At 38.5% G+C, this 15227-nt stretch overlaps 2 protein-coding genes across 10 annotated transcripts in view; one reads left to right on the top strand and one right to left on the bottom strand.

The window, feature by feature from the left end:
* Positions 1 to 6527, bottom strand: part of LOC116055307 (voltage-dependent R-type calcium channel subunit alpha-1E) — a 99648-nt gene extending 93121 nt beyond the window's left edge. For 3 of the 6 annotated variants that reach the window (XM_036007281.1, XM_036007280.1, XM_036007278.1), the window contains exons 1-2: positions 6472 to 6520; positions 6007 to 6099 (exon numbers count right to left, since the gene is read on the bottom strand). The gene's annotated coding sequence lies outside the window, so the exon portion shown is untranslated. Of the gene's footprint in view, positions 1 to 6006; positions 6100 to 6471 lie in introns of all 6 variants that reach the window. The other 3 variants (XM_036007279.1, XM_036007283.1, XR_004898806.1) reach the window with 2 other exon arrangements.
* Positions 6528 to 7524: 997 nt separating this feature from the next.
* Positions 7525 to 15227, top strand: part of cep350 (centrosomal protein 350) — a 36609-nt gene continuing 28906 nt past the window's right edge. For all 4 annotated transcript variants that reach the window (XM_031307394.2, XM_031307391.2, XM_031307393.2 and 1 more), the window contains exons 1-8: positions 7525 to 7887; positions 11724 to 11800; positions 12003 to 12046; positions 12205 to 12313; positions 12398 to 12563; positions 13413 to 14074; positions 14248 to 14361; positions 14739 to 14867. In XM_031307394.2, the coding sequence (XP_031163254.1) occupies positions 11728 to 11800; positions 12003 to 12046; positions 12205 to 12313; positions 12398 to 12563; positions 13413 to 14074; positions 14248 to 14361; positions 14739 to 14867 (1297 nt within the window). In that variant the 5' untranslated portion in view covers positions 7525 to 7887; positions 11724 to 11727. The remainder of the gene's footprint in view (positions 7888 to 11723; positions 11801 to 12002; positions 12047 to 12204; positions 12314 to 12397; positions 12564 to 13412; positions 14075 to 14247; positions 14362 to 14738; positions 14868 to 15227) is intronic.

Below are 15227 nucleotides of genomic sequence, written 5' to 3'. Positions count from 1 at the left end.
TTAGCTTTTAAGAGCTTGGTTGTTGATTAGCTGTAGTCACTGAGCTTTCCGACTGCCATTATGTGAAATTGTTGTGCTACTCACAGCTGGGTGGTGACTTTTTAGTTACGCAGGTTGACTACAAGACAGACAGGTGTCTGCAAGGTTACTAATGAGGAGTGAAGAAGAGGCTCAGTCAGGCGAGGAACCTTCTCACACCTGCTGCCCCCAACGGCCCACACAACTGCCTGATTTCATACAGTATCTTACCACATTCTCCCCTCAACCTGGATGTCAACCTGGTGAGTGGCCAAACATGTGTCAGGAAGTGTTATGTCACCTGAACCTACTCTAATATGCGATTCAGGAATGGAAATCTGGTGTGAAATTTGAGCCAGCTGAAAATAATCATGTGTTTATAGCAAGGTGCAGCTACTTTTGACTCAAGTGTGTCATCAAAGTATTCAATCAGTTTTGTAACACTGTGTGCTGTCGGTTATTTTACAGCTTTGTTTGCCTTGTACAAACAGAAGAACAAAGACCAGTTGAACTGAATAGAAAGCTCATCCAAGAGTAAGGAACACTGACAACATAAATACTGTAGGAGCCTGGACACATACAGAATACTGTATGAATGAGTAAGTATCCTCGCAATAAGAAGCCTAATTTTCTCTAGCTCAGCCAGCTACTAATTTAGAGCCTTGACTCTCTCATAATACAGCCACTGCATATTACTGTTCTGTATTCAGAGTGCATTAGGCAGTGCCAACATCTACATATTAAATTTAAAACTTTATATCACACACTATGGTGCACTTCAGTGAGCAAACGGAAACAGCAAATATGCAAATGTATAGAGTGTGATAGGCAAAATGTATATTAAACTTTTCTGAAGGTAGCATCAAGGTTCAGGAAACAAAGAGACAAAAAACAGAGCTAAATGCTAATGTCAGCATGCTAACATGCTCACAGTATATGCTGATGTCTAGCAGGTAAAATGTTTACCACATTTATCATCAGTGTTAACACTGACATTAATTTGATGATGGCACTACATTACATTACATGTCATTTAGCTGACACTTTTATCCAAAGCGACTTACAATTTACTATATATGTCAGAGGCCACATGCCTCTGGAGCAACTATGGGTGTTGCTCAGGGACACATTGGTTGATGTATCGCAATGGGAATTGAACCCAGATCTCCCACACCAAAGGTATGTGTCATATCCACTGTGCCATCACAACCCACTAGAGGAAAATTTAAAAGGGAACACCAATGATTTTACACATTAAAGTCTGTTTATAGGTGTTGGAAGGGTACTACTGAACATGTGAAAAACGTTGTATAAAGCCTTTTGTGGCTACAGAAGGAGCTGCTTGAAGTCTGATAAATTGCCTCTAGTGATGTAACTTGAGTCAGCTAGCTTTGGGGCTGATGATTTCAAGTTAGAAAATGAAAGAAATCTGGGGTGCAGCGTTAGAAAGAAGTGAGTCTGAATCTCCGACCAAACTGACGCCGATCGAGTTGCATTGTGGGTAACATAGGCCCCAGGTTTTTGGCAAGGAATAAGAATACAAGCTACTTCAGTCTGGACCAAAGTGGTGGACTGATCGACAGCCCGACGTTGCCATTGCTAGAGCCACGCCACTATCATCGCTAAAAAAGTCAAGGTAAAGAAGGAAATAGCACAATGTTACTATATTCTGTACTATACTTATTTGAATTATCCTCTCTGACTATCAAACATAATCTCATTTAGCTACTTGAACTACTGTTTCATCCAAAACTTATGAAACGTTTTTCCGGTTGAGTATATGCAAGGGGGCATCCCCTACTGAGACAATAATAACTGATGAAGGATAATAACTCAATCAGCAAAAATGTTCAACTGCACCACGCTAGCACAGTCTATTCCACCCACAGCCACGTCTATCGTTGTCTCTATATCATTACTTCATCGCCTCTGTATCTGGAAAAAAAAACATTTATTTAATGACATGGCCATTTTTTCCTACCATAAGCTACACATTTTCTTTGTAGATATTACATCTGTAGGCGTGTTAATGCAAATACTATGCACGTTTTGCTCATCCTGTATGTATGCTGTGAATTTCCTTTTATTCCTTTCTTCTTCTCCTTTTTTGAGTTTATTTTATCTGTAATGTACAAATCTTCTGAAGGTATATATGTCATATGCACGTTTTCATATTTTCCATTTCACATTTTTTACATTCATTTTTCGTTTTGTGTGATGTCTGTTTGCTATTACTGTATTTTGCACATCCTGCATATGTTCTTCATACTTTTATAAAGTTTTCATTCATATTCATATCTCTATTTAATAAGCCCATTGTAGTGTGGTGCTGTACTTGCCATTCATTCATGCATCCATTTACTTTAATTTTATTTTTAGTTTGTGATTCTTTGCTGTCACCTGTTGCCTTATTCTACAACAACAACCCAATTCCCCTGCATGAAAGTTTCATTTTGTCATTTTGTAAGTGTTGTGCCATGAACACTGAATGACCTCAGTTTGAATAGATCAATTTGACGCCTTGACAGTGAACATGCAGGGTTTATCAAACAACATAGTATCATTCTGAATTCCTGGTATTTATGAGTTTGATAAGTTTGTCAGCTACTGAGACACACACACACACACACACACACACACACACACACACACTTTGTGCTCAATTTATTCAATAGCTTGTCTTTAACTGCAGCCAGGTATACCATCACTGGCGCTTCTCAAAGGGATCCTACTGCTGCGATGACCTTCCAAGAAAGACCATTACACAACACCACTGACACATCATTTCAGTAATGATCAACACTACTAATAGGACCATCACACTGTTATGGTCCAATCACTGGAAGTTAAAGTAGCCTCACAAGGAAGGGCTGAAAGGTAATAAATTGTCCTAGGGTGGAATGTAATGCATTTCCTTGTCCCTGTGTTGTAATTATCACTTCATAAAGTTTCATGTTATATTTATTTCGGTTCAACAGATAGTCTTACTGCTGTGCAGGGTAAATTGAATAAAATATTGATATAAATAAACACTTAAATCTAATGGGATCCTACCACAGAAGTAATTGAATTTTGTGGAAAGGAATTGTCAGAGCATAAAATCCTTAAAAAGGCTTTTAGAACATAATGTTAGCACAATATTACAGCATTTCATCCCAATATATAGAATATTAGGAAGAATGTCTTGCACATGCACTTTGATTGCTGTGCAATATTGTTTTCTGCAAGTAACACAGCAATGAGGCCACTGACATTTAAAACTGCCAAATCCATCTACAAGGCTGAGGGGAAACATTATATTTGAAACATGGACCCATTCTTTTTTTTTATTATTTAAAGATTATTTTTGGGGCATTTTAGGCCTTTATTTGACAGGACAGCTGAAGACATGAAAGGGGAGAGAGAGGGGGAACGACATGCAGCAAAAAAAACCTATACATGGGTGCCCGCTCTACCAACTGAGCTATCTGGGCACCCACATGGACCCATTCTACACAAAACATAAATAATGATCACTGATTTTACCTGCTCTATAGATAAAAGAAATGTGTTAATATATGTTTATCTCAGTTATTGCACACCTGACCTACCTGTGGAAAACAGCTGCAAATTTGAATCTGTTGCATTCATTACTCAGATCCAGTTTCAGGCTCAACAGGAAGCTACTGTATCACTTTACTTTAACTGTAAACTGGTTCATTTTCTGCAACAACATGCATTGACAGCATTCTGGACGGTATGTTGTCAGTGTTTCATGTTTGACACATCAGAAATTTCTGAGATATAAACCACATCATTGTAGCACAAAGTTAAGATGAAGCAAACTATGAAAAGAATACAGCAAAACGTACAAGTGGCTAGAGGAACTACCAAAGTTTGATCCCAGCTACAGCTGTGTATTCTGTCAAAGTAGCACTGACCCTTAAAGAAAGGCTTGCTCCCTTGTTTTAGATAGCAGCCTTTATTGAATGGAGAAAAAAATCCAGCACATGAAATAAATGCATTTGCCAATACTTGTTGACCCAGATAATCAATTAGAAAAGCACTGCCTTTGTTATCATGGTGCACCTAAAGGCTTCCAGGTGAAAACAAAACAAACAAGTTGACGTCTGGACAAAGTTTACAGTCCCCAACAGTCTGTAGGTTACACTTTAACCTATGATTACACATTAGGCATTGTAGCTATGGTGTTATTAATTCAACAAAGGATTTGTTTGTTTTCAATGCATTAGATACATTCTTTACTTGCATATTTATTTACCAAGAGTTTACAGAAAGACTGACAGAATGTGGCAACTAAACTGAAATTACTGTGCATCTTGAGGCTGTAAAAGATGTGATTACTCATCTTCGTAAATTATGTATCACAATGATTCATTATTGTGAATATGCATTGTAGGTGGCATAAGAAACATACAGCTTGTTTTCAGTTCAGTATAGTCAGGTTCCGTTTTATGCTGACTAGAGGCACTAATTTATACACCATGAAAACCAATTTACACCCCTTCCAAGGAGAGTGGTGTTAGCAGGACAACCAGAGCACAAGAAAAGATGAACAGTAAAATATAGCCAAACCAGATTGGGGGTGGCAAGTGACAAATGTTAATGTGATGAAATAATTAACAAGACACTCCAGAGAAGCAGGATTGATCCAAGCAATGGCCAGTTTTGTTAATTCAAAAGTAATTTGATCAATTCCAGCACAAAGCTAATCACCTGCCTATCGAACCACTGAATGGTAAATGGGTGTTGTAAGAGATTGCATGACTGCGACTCAACTTCAAGAAAAAGAGAGATGTAAATGATGAAGTTGACTGGCAACACAGTGAAATTGCCTCCAGCAGCCTGTCATCTATAACACACACACACACACACACACACACTGATTATTCAAACTGCCTCTTCCTTTATTGTCAAACTCCCATTACTTGTTCAACTTCTGATTGATTAGTTTATCTAAATAAATCACTCAAGGCCTTTTTTCATAATAAAATAATACATAACATTTGATAAAGGTCATAGACATACAAGGGCAGAGACAAACAGCCAAGATGATAGATTGATGATACGAGCAAATTGTGGCATTTTAGTGTCTAAAACCTCATCAACAACACACACTTCCTATCTATTCACCGCAGCAAATGTAGTCTCAATTTATCATTTTTAATTAATTCCATCCTCCTGAGGTAATGATCTCTGTCTTCCCCAACATCTAAGAGTAAACTAGAGAGAGATTTCTACCTACTATATTTCACATAAATATTTATTATTATTAGTTTTAAGGCATAAATTGTAGAAACTGACAGGATTACATTTCACTGAAATTGTATTTTATATGATTTCATGTGACAAATAATTTGATTGATTGAATGATTGATTCCTTCTCCTGCACTTGACATTGTATCATTATCTGGTCTAGGCCTAGGCCCACTAAGTAAACTAAAGTAATTAGTAGAACCTAATTCAACAAGTCTGCCTCCTTGTGGCCCTTATACTGACATGTCACTCTGAGTGACACTGAATATGAAGAGTTGAGTCTTCTTGAATTAGTATTAGTATTAGTATTAGTACTCCTGTCCATCCTGTTGCACTGGTGGAAGTGAAGAGAGATTATTGCTCTGTCACTGTCTTTGAAAGACTAATTAGCAAGCCAAGGTGAGTGGAGTTAAAAAAACAGCTAAAAATATGTTGATTTTAGTAGTAGCAAAAAAACATGTTTTTACATCAGCAAAACTGCAGACTGTTGTTTTTCAAGTGACATAAAAGCTTCACACTCATTCACTTAGGCCTATCTATTTCATTGATCAGTAGCCTATCATCAATGAAGACTGAAGGAAGACTTGTTGTGGATTTCTGCACCCTGCTTATCTGGGTGCCACACAAACAACCTCTGCCAAAAAAGCTTTAGTTGTCGGACACATAAGATCAATACAGTGGTTTTAACTAAAAACTGTTTAAAAAATATATAAATTACTCAGGATGTCTTACCTAAAAAGGGAGAACTCCTTTCCATGTCGTTCACCTTTCCACAGAAAATGAAAATGTGGCGGCAGATAAGACCACGTCCGCCCTACAATTCCCCTGCCAGTAATGAGAGAGAGAGAGAGAGAGAGAGAGAGAGAGAGAGAGAGAGAGAGAGAGAGAGAGAGAGAGAGAGACAGAGAGAGACAGAGAGAGAGAGAGAACCGTGGTTATTAGCCTGGGGAAATTGGAGCAGTTACAACACGTTTTATTAAATAGATCCAAAAACACAATTGAAACCGCTATTGTATGACATATTGAAAACATTTATCTTTTTCATATCCTAAACAGCGCTGTAGCTTACATGTATAACCTACTTGATGCCTTCTGCATGGTCAAACAAGCTGCCATAACCTGGAAACCTGAATCTTATGGCTTCATGGTTATGACAGGCTGCACTGCAGTTTATATAGGCTATTTATTATGACCCACCTGTTTAACAGTGAGCACACATCCGATCATCAAACTATTTTACCCATTGGCTGCACTTCATTTGTTGCCATAGGGACCAGTAAAAAAAGAATACTAGCAATACAAATCAGTCGAATGAAAAATATGAAGCAATAATCTTTTGATGAAAAATGACAGGTGAACTGGACTTGGGGTTGGTGGGCTATGGTAATTTTTTTGAATGAGTTAAGCGTTCAAGGCGATACGATGCATATGAGTGAGTCTCTGCATGTGCGACACACTCAGGCCGCTAGGTGGCAGTAAACGCATATGAATGATATTGATAGTAACAAAGATACTCTACTGTATATAGCTAGGTAATTTCTGCTTTGTCTGCCCTGACAGACTGCATGTAGTTACAGTCTATGGCTCTGACTAATTCATTATTTTTCAGTTTACGTTAAAAAAATAAACAATATGTGCAAAGAAGTCTTACTTCAGACAATACCAAGTGTATGCTGTGCATTAAAAAAATTTTTTGAATAATTTTCAAATAATTTCGTGTTATTAATTTAGTTTAGTATAGTTTTTATTCTATTATGACAATATATTAGTATATAGTATTATTTTTTATATATTCGCTCTTGTGTATTAATTAATTGTGTACTTGTGCTTCTCTATTTAATTTCTGAATATGTGAATTTGCTAAATAAATAAAGATATTGACTTTTAATCTAACTTATGGATAATAGTGTAGTCCTAAAGCAAATATACCAATACGTCTAAATGTTCTACTAAATTAATTAAAGAGTACACTTTTTTAAAAATTAAATGTTCATCAATTATTGGCTACTACAATCTGATAGGCAATATACACTTGAACATTAATTTGATATAATTCATAAAAAGCACAACACTAACGAAAGCGTTTTTATTGGGCTAAATTATTGTGTTAGCATTGTGTGTGTGTGTGTGTGTGTGTGTGTGTGTGTGTGTGTGTGTGTGTGTGTGTGTGTGTGTGTGTGTGTGTGTGTGTGTGTGTGTGCGTGTGTGTTGGGTGGGGCTTTCCGAGCGTTTGACGTCTGAATCTCGCGATATTTCGGTCTCTCAGTTACCTACCCGTCTTGGATACTCCAGTTTCACTGTTGAGAAACATCAACATAGTAACCCGGGAAAGGCAACCTTAGAAGCGGGTAGCGACATTTCTTTCTAGTAATCTCAAGGCTGACGTGGATATTTAGTTGCCCGGACAAACACTGAGTCAACAACAATGGGTGCATGTCGCTAGAAAAAGTTGCTAGCTAACATTGGTTTGCTAACGTTAGCTGGCTAACGCTAACGTTAGCAAACAGACAGCTGAACGAAACTGAAGTCTGGAGAAGTTAGGATTTTCATATCATGAGAACGTCAGCATGAATGTGGACATCTAGCTAAACACGTCGGGTCGTTTCCCAAAAGGTATGTGTTATGTCTCTCTAAAAAGGTGTTCAGCTAAGTTAATTAATGACTTTCCTGTCAGCTAGCGTTAACTTCAACTCTGTCGAGTTAGCGGCTCCGACTATTCCCTGGACCAAAGACATGTCGAAATCATTGACTGTTAAAACGGTCGAAATAAGTCATTTGAAGTCAGATGTTGGAGTGAGATGCAAACATATTTTTTTGGACGTAACGTTACAACGATTGTTCTAGAAAAAAAGGTTGTTAAAAAGTTAAGGTTGTTTTAATACTAATTAGGTTATCAGAAAACCGTAATACCATGGCTGTTAGTTCACACCCAAAAGTAGATTATTGATGAATTGTGTTGTTCGAGTGCACGGGCGAGTAATTCCCGGACGAGAGTATTTTTTTTTTTTTTTATTTCCCCAGGATGGCAAAGGCATTTACCGTTCTTACTCTGCGTCCTATTTGCTTACCCTGACATGCTTAGCTACTCAACTCTAACCAATCCCATTCTTGTTGCCGGAACCTAACCAATCTAACCAAGGTAGGCAACGAGTACTAGCCAATCAGAGGGAGAGTAGGGCGGGTCATGCCTTCCCCTTGGGTAAATGCTAGATCAAATCTGCTAGACGTGTCGACGTAGTTAGGTTCAGGCATGAGGAGTGGGGATTTGTTAGGGGAAGAGTGACAGGGTAAGCCAATCAGATGCAAAATAAGGCGGGCCACGAGTCACGTCCTGTTACATCGACACGTCTAGCGGATCCGATTTAGCATTTACCTTCCCCTATCCTTTGCCATCCTAGGAGGAACAAAAAATTGGCTTCCCTGACGGTGTTTCAGTCGTAGCCTTGATACAGGCAAAGATCATCTCTGATACAGGGCATTCGGTCTCGACTGTGACGTGGGCAGTATGATGGTCATTACTTTATTTCATTTAGTTTTTTCATAATTTTTTATAATCAGTTTTTCTCATAATTTTTTATATTCAACAATACCAGCGCTGTCGTTAACACCAATGACAGCTAGCGTTTGAATAGCCCTGGTCCATTTTTTCACCTGCCAAAGCAAGTCGTCCCTGGCCTGGACCGTCTACAACTGCTGCTGCAAGGCTGTTGACCAGGTCCAGATGGACCACTCACATTGCTCCTATCTTATACTATTTACATTGGCTTTTTATCAAGTTAAGGATTTATTTTAAGATTCTTGTTCTGACATATGCAATGGACAGGCACCTTTGTCTCTGACCTGCTCCATCCTTATATTACCGGTAGGTCATTTAGGTCTTCTGACCAGGGCTTACTGGTTGTCCCTTGCGATCTAAACCATACGTTTTGGATTTAGTCCCATCTGCATTCAGATAACAGGAAAACAAGACTACTGTTTGTAGTGTGGTTTAGTAAACACAATTTAAATCACACTGTTAATTTGAGTTTATAATATCGATCACCAGTGTATGGCCACATGTCAATAGGGAGGGCTGTTACTAAGAATTTCTTTTGATATAGAAACTAGGGCTGCAACTAACCATTATTTTCATAGTCGATTAATCTGTTGATTATTTTCTCCATTATTCGATTAGTTGTTTGGTCTATAAAATGTAAGAAAATGTTGAAAAATGTGGATCAGTGTTTCCCAAAAGCCCAAGATGACGTCCTCAAATGTCTTTTTAAGAAGCTGGAATCAAATAATTTTTACTTTTGTCTTAAAAAATTACTCCAACTGACTAATCGATTATCAAAATAGTTGGCGATTAATTTAAGAGTTGTCAACTAATCGATTAATCTTTGCAGCTCTAATAGAAACAGATCAATTTTGTTTTTTTCCTGTTTGCTCTCTTGACTCAAGGCTGTGTCACATGATTGTTATGAGTAAAAGGCATGACTTATGAAGAACTCCTTATCACAAAGGGTGTTAAATATAATACATAATGGGCTAACTCGGCTAGACTTGCTTATAGATCCATGGTACGGTTAACTGATTGAAGTGGCAAAGTTGTCAACAAATCAACCCACTGTTGTCTCAGCTAAAGGGTACCCTACTCAGAACAAAACTATTAAACATAATTTTGTCATTGACTTTATTAGAGTAGGACCTATGTAGGATAACACACCTGTTTTAAGTAAACATCACATGGCTGACATGTGACAAACTTCAGTTCTGCTTACCTTCCCACATGGGAATCTGTTGAGGAATGTGCTGTTGTAGAACCAGTTTTAAATGGCAGGGTAACATTAATCTGCTGTCAACAAGCTGTCCTAATAGTTAGCCTACATGTTTCATTCTTAGGGCTGAGCATCGTTCAAAATCTTTCGATCCGGTGCCAATTTCGATACCTCAGTTTCGATGCCGGTTCCTTAACGATACTTTTTTCGATACCATATGTTTTTAAAATCCATTTCATCATCAACAAAAATACATTAAACACAAAACTTTTATTTTCCACCTTAATTGTGAATTAAAACAGTTATCAAAATTTAAAAAAAAAATCTGGTAACACTGCTCACTCAGAGTAAAATTAATAAAACTGGTTGTACTTTTGGATTGGTATCAAGCCGAACTTTAAAAATTAACAAAAAAAGAGAAACCTTTTTGCCACAACATGAACATATTATAAATAATAAATAAATAAACAAATGACATTGTGTACAGGCTAATATTGAACTAACTAAAATGCAAAGGAATTTAAACAACAAAGACTGTTTAGGTCAAACTGCATAATGACACAAACCTTTAACAATAAACTTGGTGACTGCCCTGTTGTCAACATTGAACTAATGGAGAACTAACTTAAGTGCAAAGGAATGTATTTGAATTGCCTTGTTGCTGAAAGATGCTGTAGAAGTAAAGTTGCCTTGCCTTACAACCTCAGCCTGTCAGTCAGTCATCAGAGCACAGAAACCACTGTTGTGCCTGCTTGTCTCAGAGGAAGTGTAAAACAACAGTACCGTGACAGCTTTTGGCTCATAACCACACTTGAAACCACTTTATCGGCCTTGCCGTGACTCACTGTGTCTTTGCGCGTGCGTGTCGGTCGGAGCGCCGCTCTCTGTCAATATTTGTTTCGGTGCCATAAAAGTATCAACGTTCGGTGCCCAGCCCTATTTATACTGGGAACTAATAAGGCTATAGTATGTATTACGGTATGTGATTGTTGTCTCGAAGTCTTGTTTCTAGGGGTGGGAATGACAGGGCACGATACGATACATGATACCGATAATATCACGATACTGCATTTTTGCGATAATCAGTATATTGCTAGACATTCCTATAATGATACATCGCGATATCGGTCTAACTATGAACACAAAATGCCTGTGAAAAGGTTAAGTGCAGGTTTTCTCTCCAAACTGTTAGAAAACAGTACAATTCTGCAGCACAAGTTTTTCAGTCTGTATATTAAAATTACAGAACTAGAGCAACTATGGGTCCAGACTTTGGACTTGAGCGATGAAGTAGCGACGCTGGGAGCAGGGAAATCTATTTAGAGTGCCTTATTTTATTAATTAAAATATCTATTTGGCGCCAGTGTTTTGATTATCGTCTCGCACGAAGAAGGCCAACGGTAATTGCCGTATGGATATTTTGCCCCACGTCTACTTGTTTCTGTCATCCGTCATTTTCATGTTTGAAAGTGCTTGATGCATTTTGTTGCTGTATGTTATTCCTTGTTTTGGTTTCAGTTAACATTTTTGGTTTTATCTGCCTAATTTGCTGAAATGTTCCTGCCTTTGTCTATACTGTGTATGTGGTATGCAGTATAAAAGTAGAGAAGAGTATATACTTTTAATCATTTACACTTTTACCTTTGCTCAGTATTGGTGTTCATTATTTGCGTCCTCTAATCTTGACTTCAGGTGAATGAGAGAGATGAGGAGCAGCAGGAGGACTGAGGTGTCTGGTCAGCAGCTTACCGATCACAATATTGGTACAGGTGTGTGTAAAAAAAAAAAAAAAAAAATGCAGTTCAGTTGTATTAGTGTTGTTATAGTGTTTTCACAATCACTTCATTTGAAATTGAATAATTCATTTAATAATTATTTAGACATGTCATATGAGTTGTTTACATAGAGAGAGGCTCTCTATCGCCTACTGTATTATTTATAATGGATTTTCATTCTCTTACTCTTTGTCAGAGCTGACAACTGCATGGAAAAGTTTGTCTCAGTCCAAAGCTGCTGTAAGTAAATCTCTGGCGGTTTTTTGCTGAATGGCTTTGTTTGTTTGTCAGCCTCTCAGAAAAAAAATCCATTTCATAAGAGAAATGAAATACATTCTGCTACATCTAATTTCATGGTCACATAACCCAAGTCTGACACATGTATTCTCCCTCTGTAGTTGCGGCATATAGAAAACCGCCTAGAGGCAGCTCCAGGGACAGGGGTTCTCCTGGACTCTGTCATGGACCTCCCCAAGAAGAAATCCTCCAGGACGATCCGCTGCAGGGGTGACTTATTTCAACATGCCATTATGATGTGTTAAATTCTACACTTAAACTATAACTATTTTAACATCGCTGTCTCTATTATAGATGGACAACAAGCTGATGACAGTAGAGGGTCTTCAAAGCGCAGGGGGCGAAGTCAGCAGAGTCCAGACAAGAGCAGCTCACGCAGCCCACTGAGAAATGCCACCCAGGACAGCAATGTCCGCAGGAACAACAGCGTGGAGTTCAGGGAACCACTCGTGTCCTACAGGTACAAATAATTGAAATTAATTAAATTAAAATTAATTCATGAAACATACTTATTTGAAATGCTGGATTTGGATGCTGTCATACTCAGGACTGGATATCTCTGAGTAATACTCTCCAGCACCTATTAAATCACATTGGTTATCGTTTTTTAAATCTAAAACTATACATTTAAGCATAAAGCCTTTATTGCACATGCATACCAAACAATTGTAATACTACTATTTTAAATTTTAATAAAATGATACCAGTCTAGTCATACTATATTGTGTGTGTGCTCTGTAGAGTGACAACAGTATAAGATGGTGTTTATTCCCCACCTGGCTGTGATATTTTCATTGTAATGATTGCGTCAGCTCATTGTTTTAACCTGGAGAAGAGCTCTTTCACCTAAATAACAGTCAGTCCCCAACACTATTTACTCTTTAAGACTTCCATTCAGTGACCATATGTTCTTGACATCTCCTCTGAATAGCTCGTAGCTCAATGGCTCACAGATATTTCAGTAGCTTATTGCAGGTTTAAGCAAGACAAGTCTTGGAGATGAACTGTTTTTGTTTATGTTTCGCAACAAATGCACACAACTACTTTTTGATATTATACGTAGAGAGCCACCAGGGCAGTGGAAGTGTACCACAATAAAAAATTCCACAATCTTTTTATTCTGGTGATACATTTTAAATAGTTTTTTTTTATCATTCAAGTAAAGTAACGTCTTGAGTGAATATGTCACTTCCTCCTTCAATACCCTTTGGCCACCCATACATGCGCTCTTCTGTACACTCAGTGAGTGGTAAATGAAGAGTAAATCTTGATCCCCTTTCTGATCCCATGTAATCTGGTTTGTTTCCAGAGAGGCCACCCCTCCACCACATCCCTCCTCTCAGCTGGAGGCCTACAGTCTGCAGTCAGTGCCAGGGTCTTCGTACCAATCCTCTCCGCCTCCCTCAGATCCTCTGCTCAGCCAGCTGGTCTACCAGAGAGACACCAGGGACAAACAGGCGGACAGGGACCTGGACAGCACACACTCCTCGGCTCTGGAGAACACCGAGGTACGCTACCTCAATGACCAGCCAGCCCTGGACACCCTGAGGACTATTGGAAACCAGTCACATCTCACAGGTGTAAGAGTTCACGCATGGGAGAGGGCTGAGGAGAAAAGCACTCTAAAAGCACAACTTGGCATGGATAGCCAAGAGTCAAGCCCATCTTTAGCTCCAGCTCCAGGCTCCATACGCCAAGGGGAGAGCACTCCCTCCACCAGCCCTGGCTCAGCTTCCCAACGGTTGGAGAACCTGAGGCGACATCAGCCTGATGATAAGCTGGAGAAGCTCAAAGAGCGTATTCGAAGGCAGAGACAACATCTGGAGGAGGCTGCAGAGAAAGAGAAGCTGCTGGGTTATCTGGAACAGCCCATTATGGCAGCTGTGGGGAGTAACAATGCTGGTACTAGCAACATGCCCACAGCCATAATACGGAAAGTAGCAGCTGCACCGCCTGCACCTATATACAAAGGTACCATCAGTGTGGGATATATCCCAAACTTTAACTTTCTCATTTGTTTGACCTTTTGTTAAATAAACAGATAATGATATGTGAATAGCTTAATGTTTTGGGAATACAGATTTTAGCTATATAGGAGGAAACAGGATGCTAAAGCTTACATCTTTAGTCCTTTTTACTCTTAGGTTTCAACAGTACTGAGACAAAGATCCGGACTCCCGATGGGAGAGTTTGGAAGGAAGAACAGTTTCATAACCTCAGCAAAGAAATATACAGTGACCTGTCACGACAGTTTGCTGGTAAGCATAGGACACAAATGTTTTTTTCTTTTTGCTAACATTCCATATTTGTAACATTATATAATATGGTCAGGATGTTACAGATTTGTTTTATTTAAAAAAAAATAAAAGAAGAAAATGTTCATTTATGTTTTGACCTAGGCTAGGTGGCATGGCATGGAGTTGTATTGATCTGTCAGAAGCTCAAGAAATATTGTAACAGCTGTTTTTCATAGATGAGTGTTGCATAAACAAATGTGATTTATGCTCATAGTCTATGGTTTATAACATCAGAGAGTTTTGACCCTGGGTTTGTTTATCAGACAACTCACATCTAGTTTTATTAAAAAATATTAAGTTTGTGTTGCTTATTATCTGCTTGTGTCTTCTGTGTACAGAGACCACCAGATCTAGACATCAGCAGCAAAGGGAACAGAGAGCAGACAGGTTGAAAGAGAGGAGGCCTCCCAAACCAGTGCGGAAGGTCCACAGAGCTGCCCCTTCCTCTGACCTAAATGCAAAACCAGGTATAATAATCCTCTTTTATGTGAGGGAGCCAACCCACCCACTGATCTATTTTTAATTAGTGACAGTAGGAAAGCTAAGTATGTTCCATCTACTAGGATTTTGTCAGGGGTTGGTGCATATGGCCTAAAACCAAGGGCCTCAAATGTTAAACTATTGGTGTGCATAGAAGGATTTTCTCAAATGGCATTGCTGCTTTAGTGTCCCACAATGAGAGTGATACAGTCTTATATAGCTAACTTTGTTTACATGCAAGCTAAACGTAAAATAAATCATGAATTCTTTTATTTGAATCTAAATGAGACAGTGTCATAAATGCATCAAACAGACTGCAGAAACCTTTATTCAGACTACAGTATTCA

Source organism: Sander lucioperca, chromosome 11 (assembly GCF_008315115.2).
Source record: "Sander lucioperca isolate FBNREF2018 chromosome 11, SLUC_FBN_1.2, whole genome shotgun sequence".
Lineage (NCBI taxonomy): Eukaryota > Metazoa > Chordata > Actinopteri > Perciformes > Percidae > Sander > Sander lucioperca.
The sequence above is the reverse complement of the archived record's forward strand: the minus strand, read 5'-3'. Positions and strand labels throughout refer to the sequence as shown.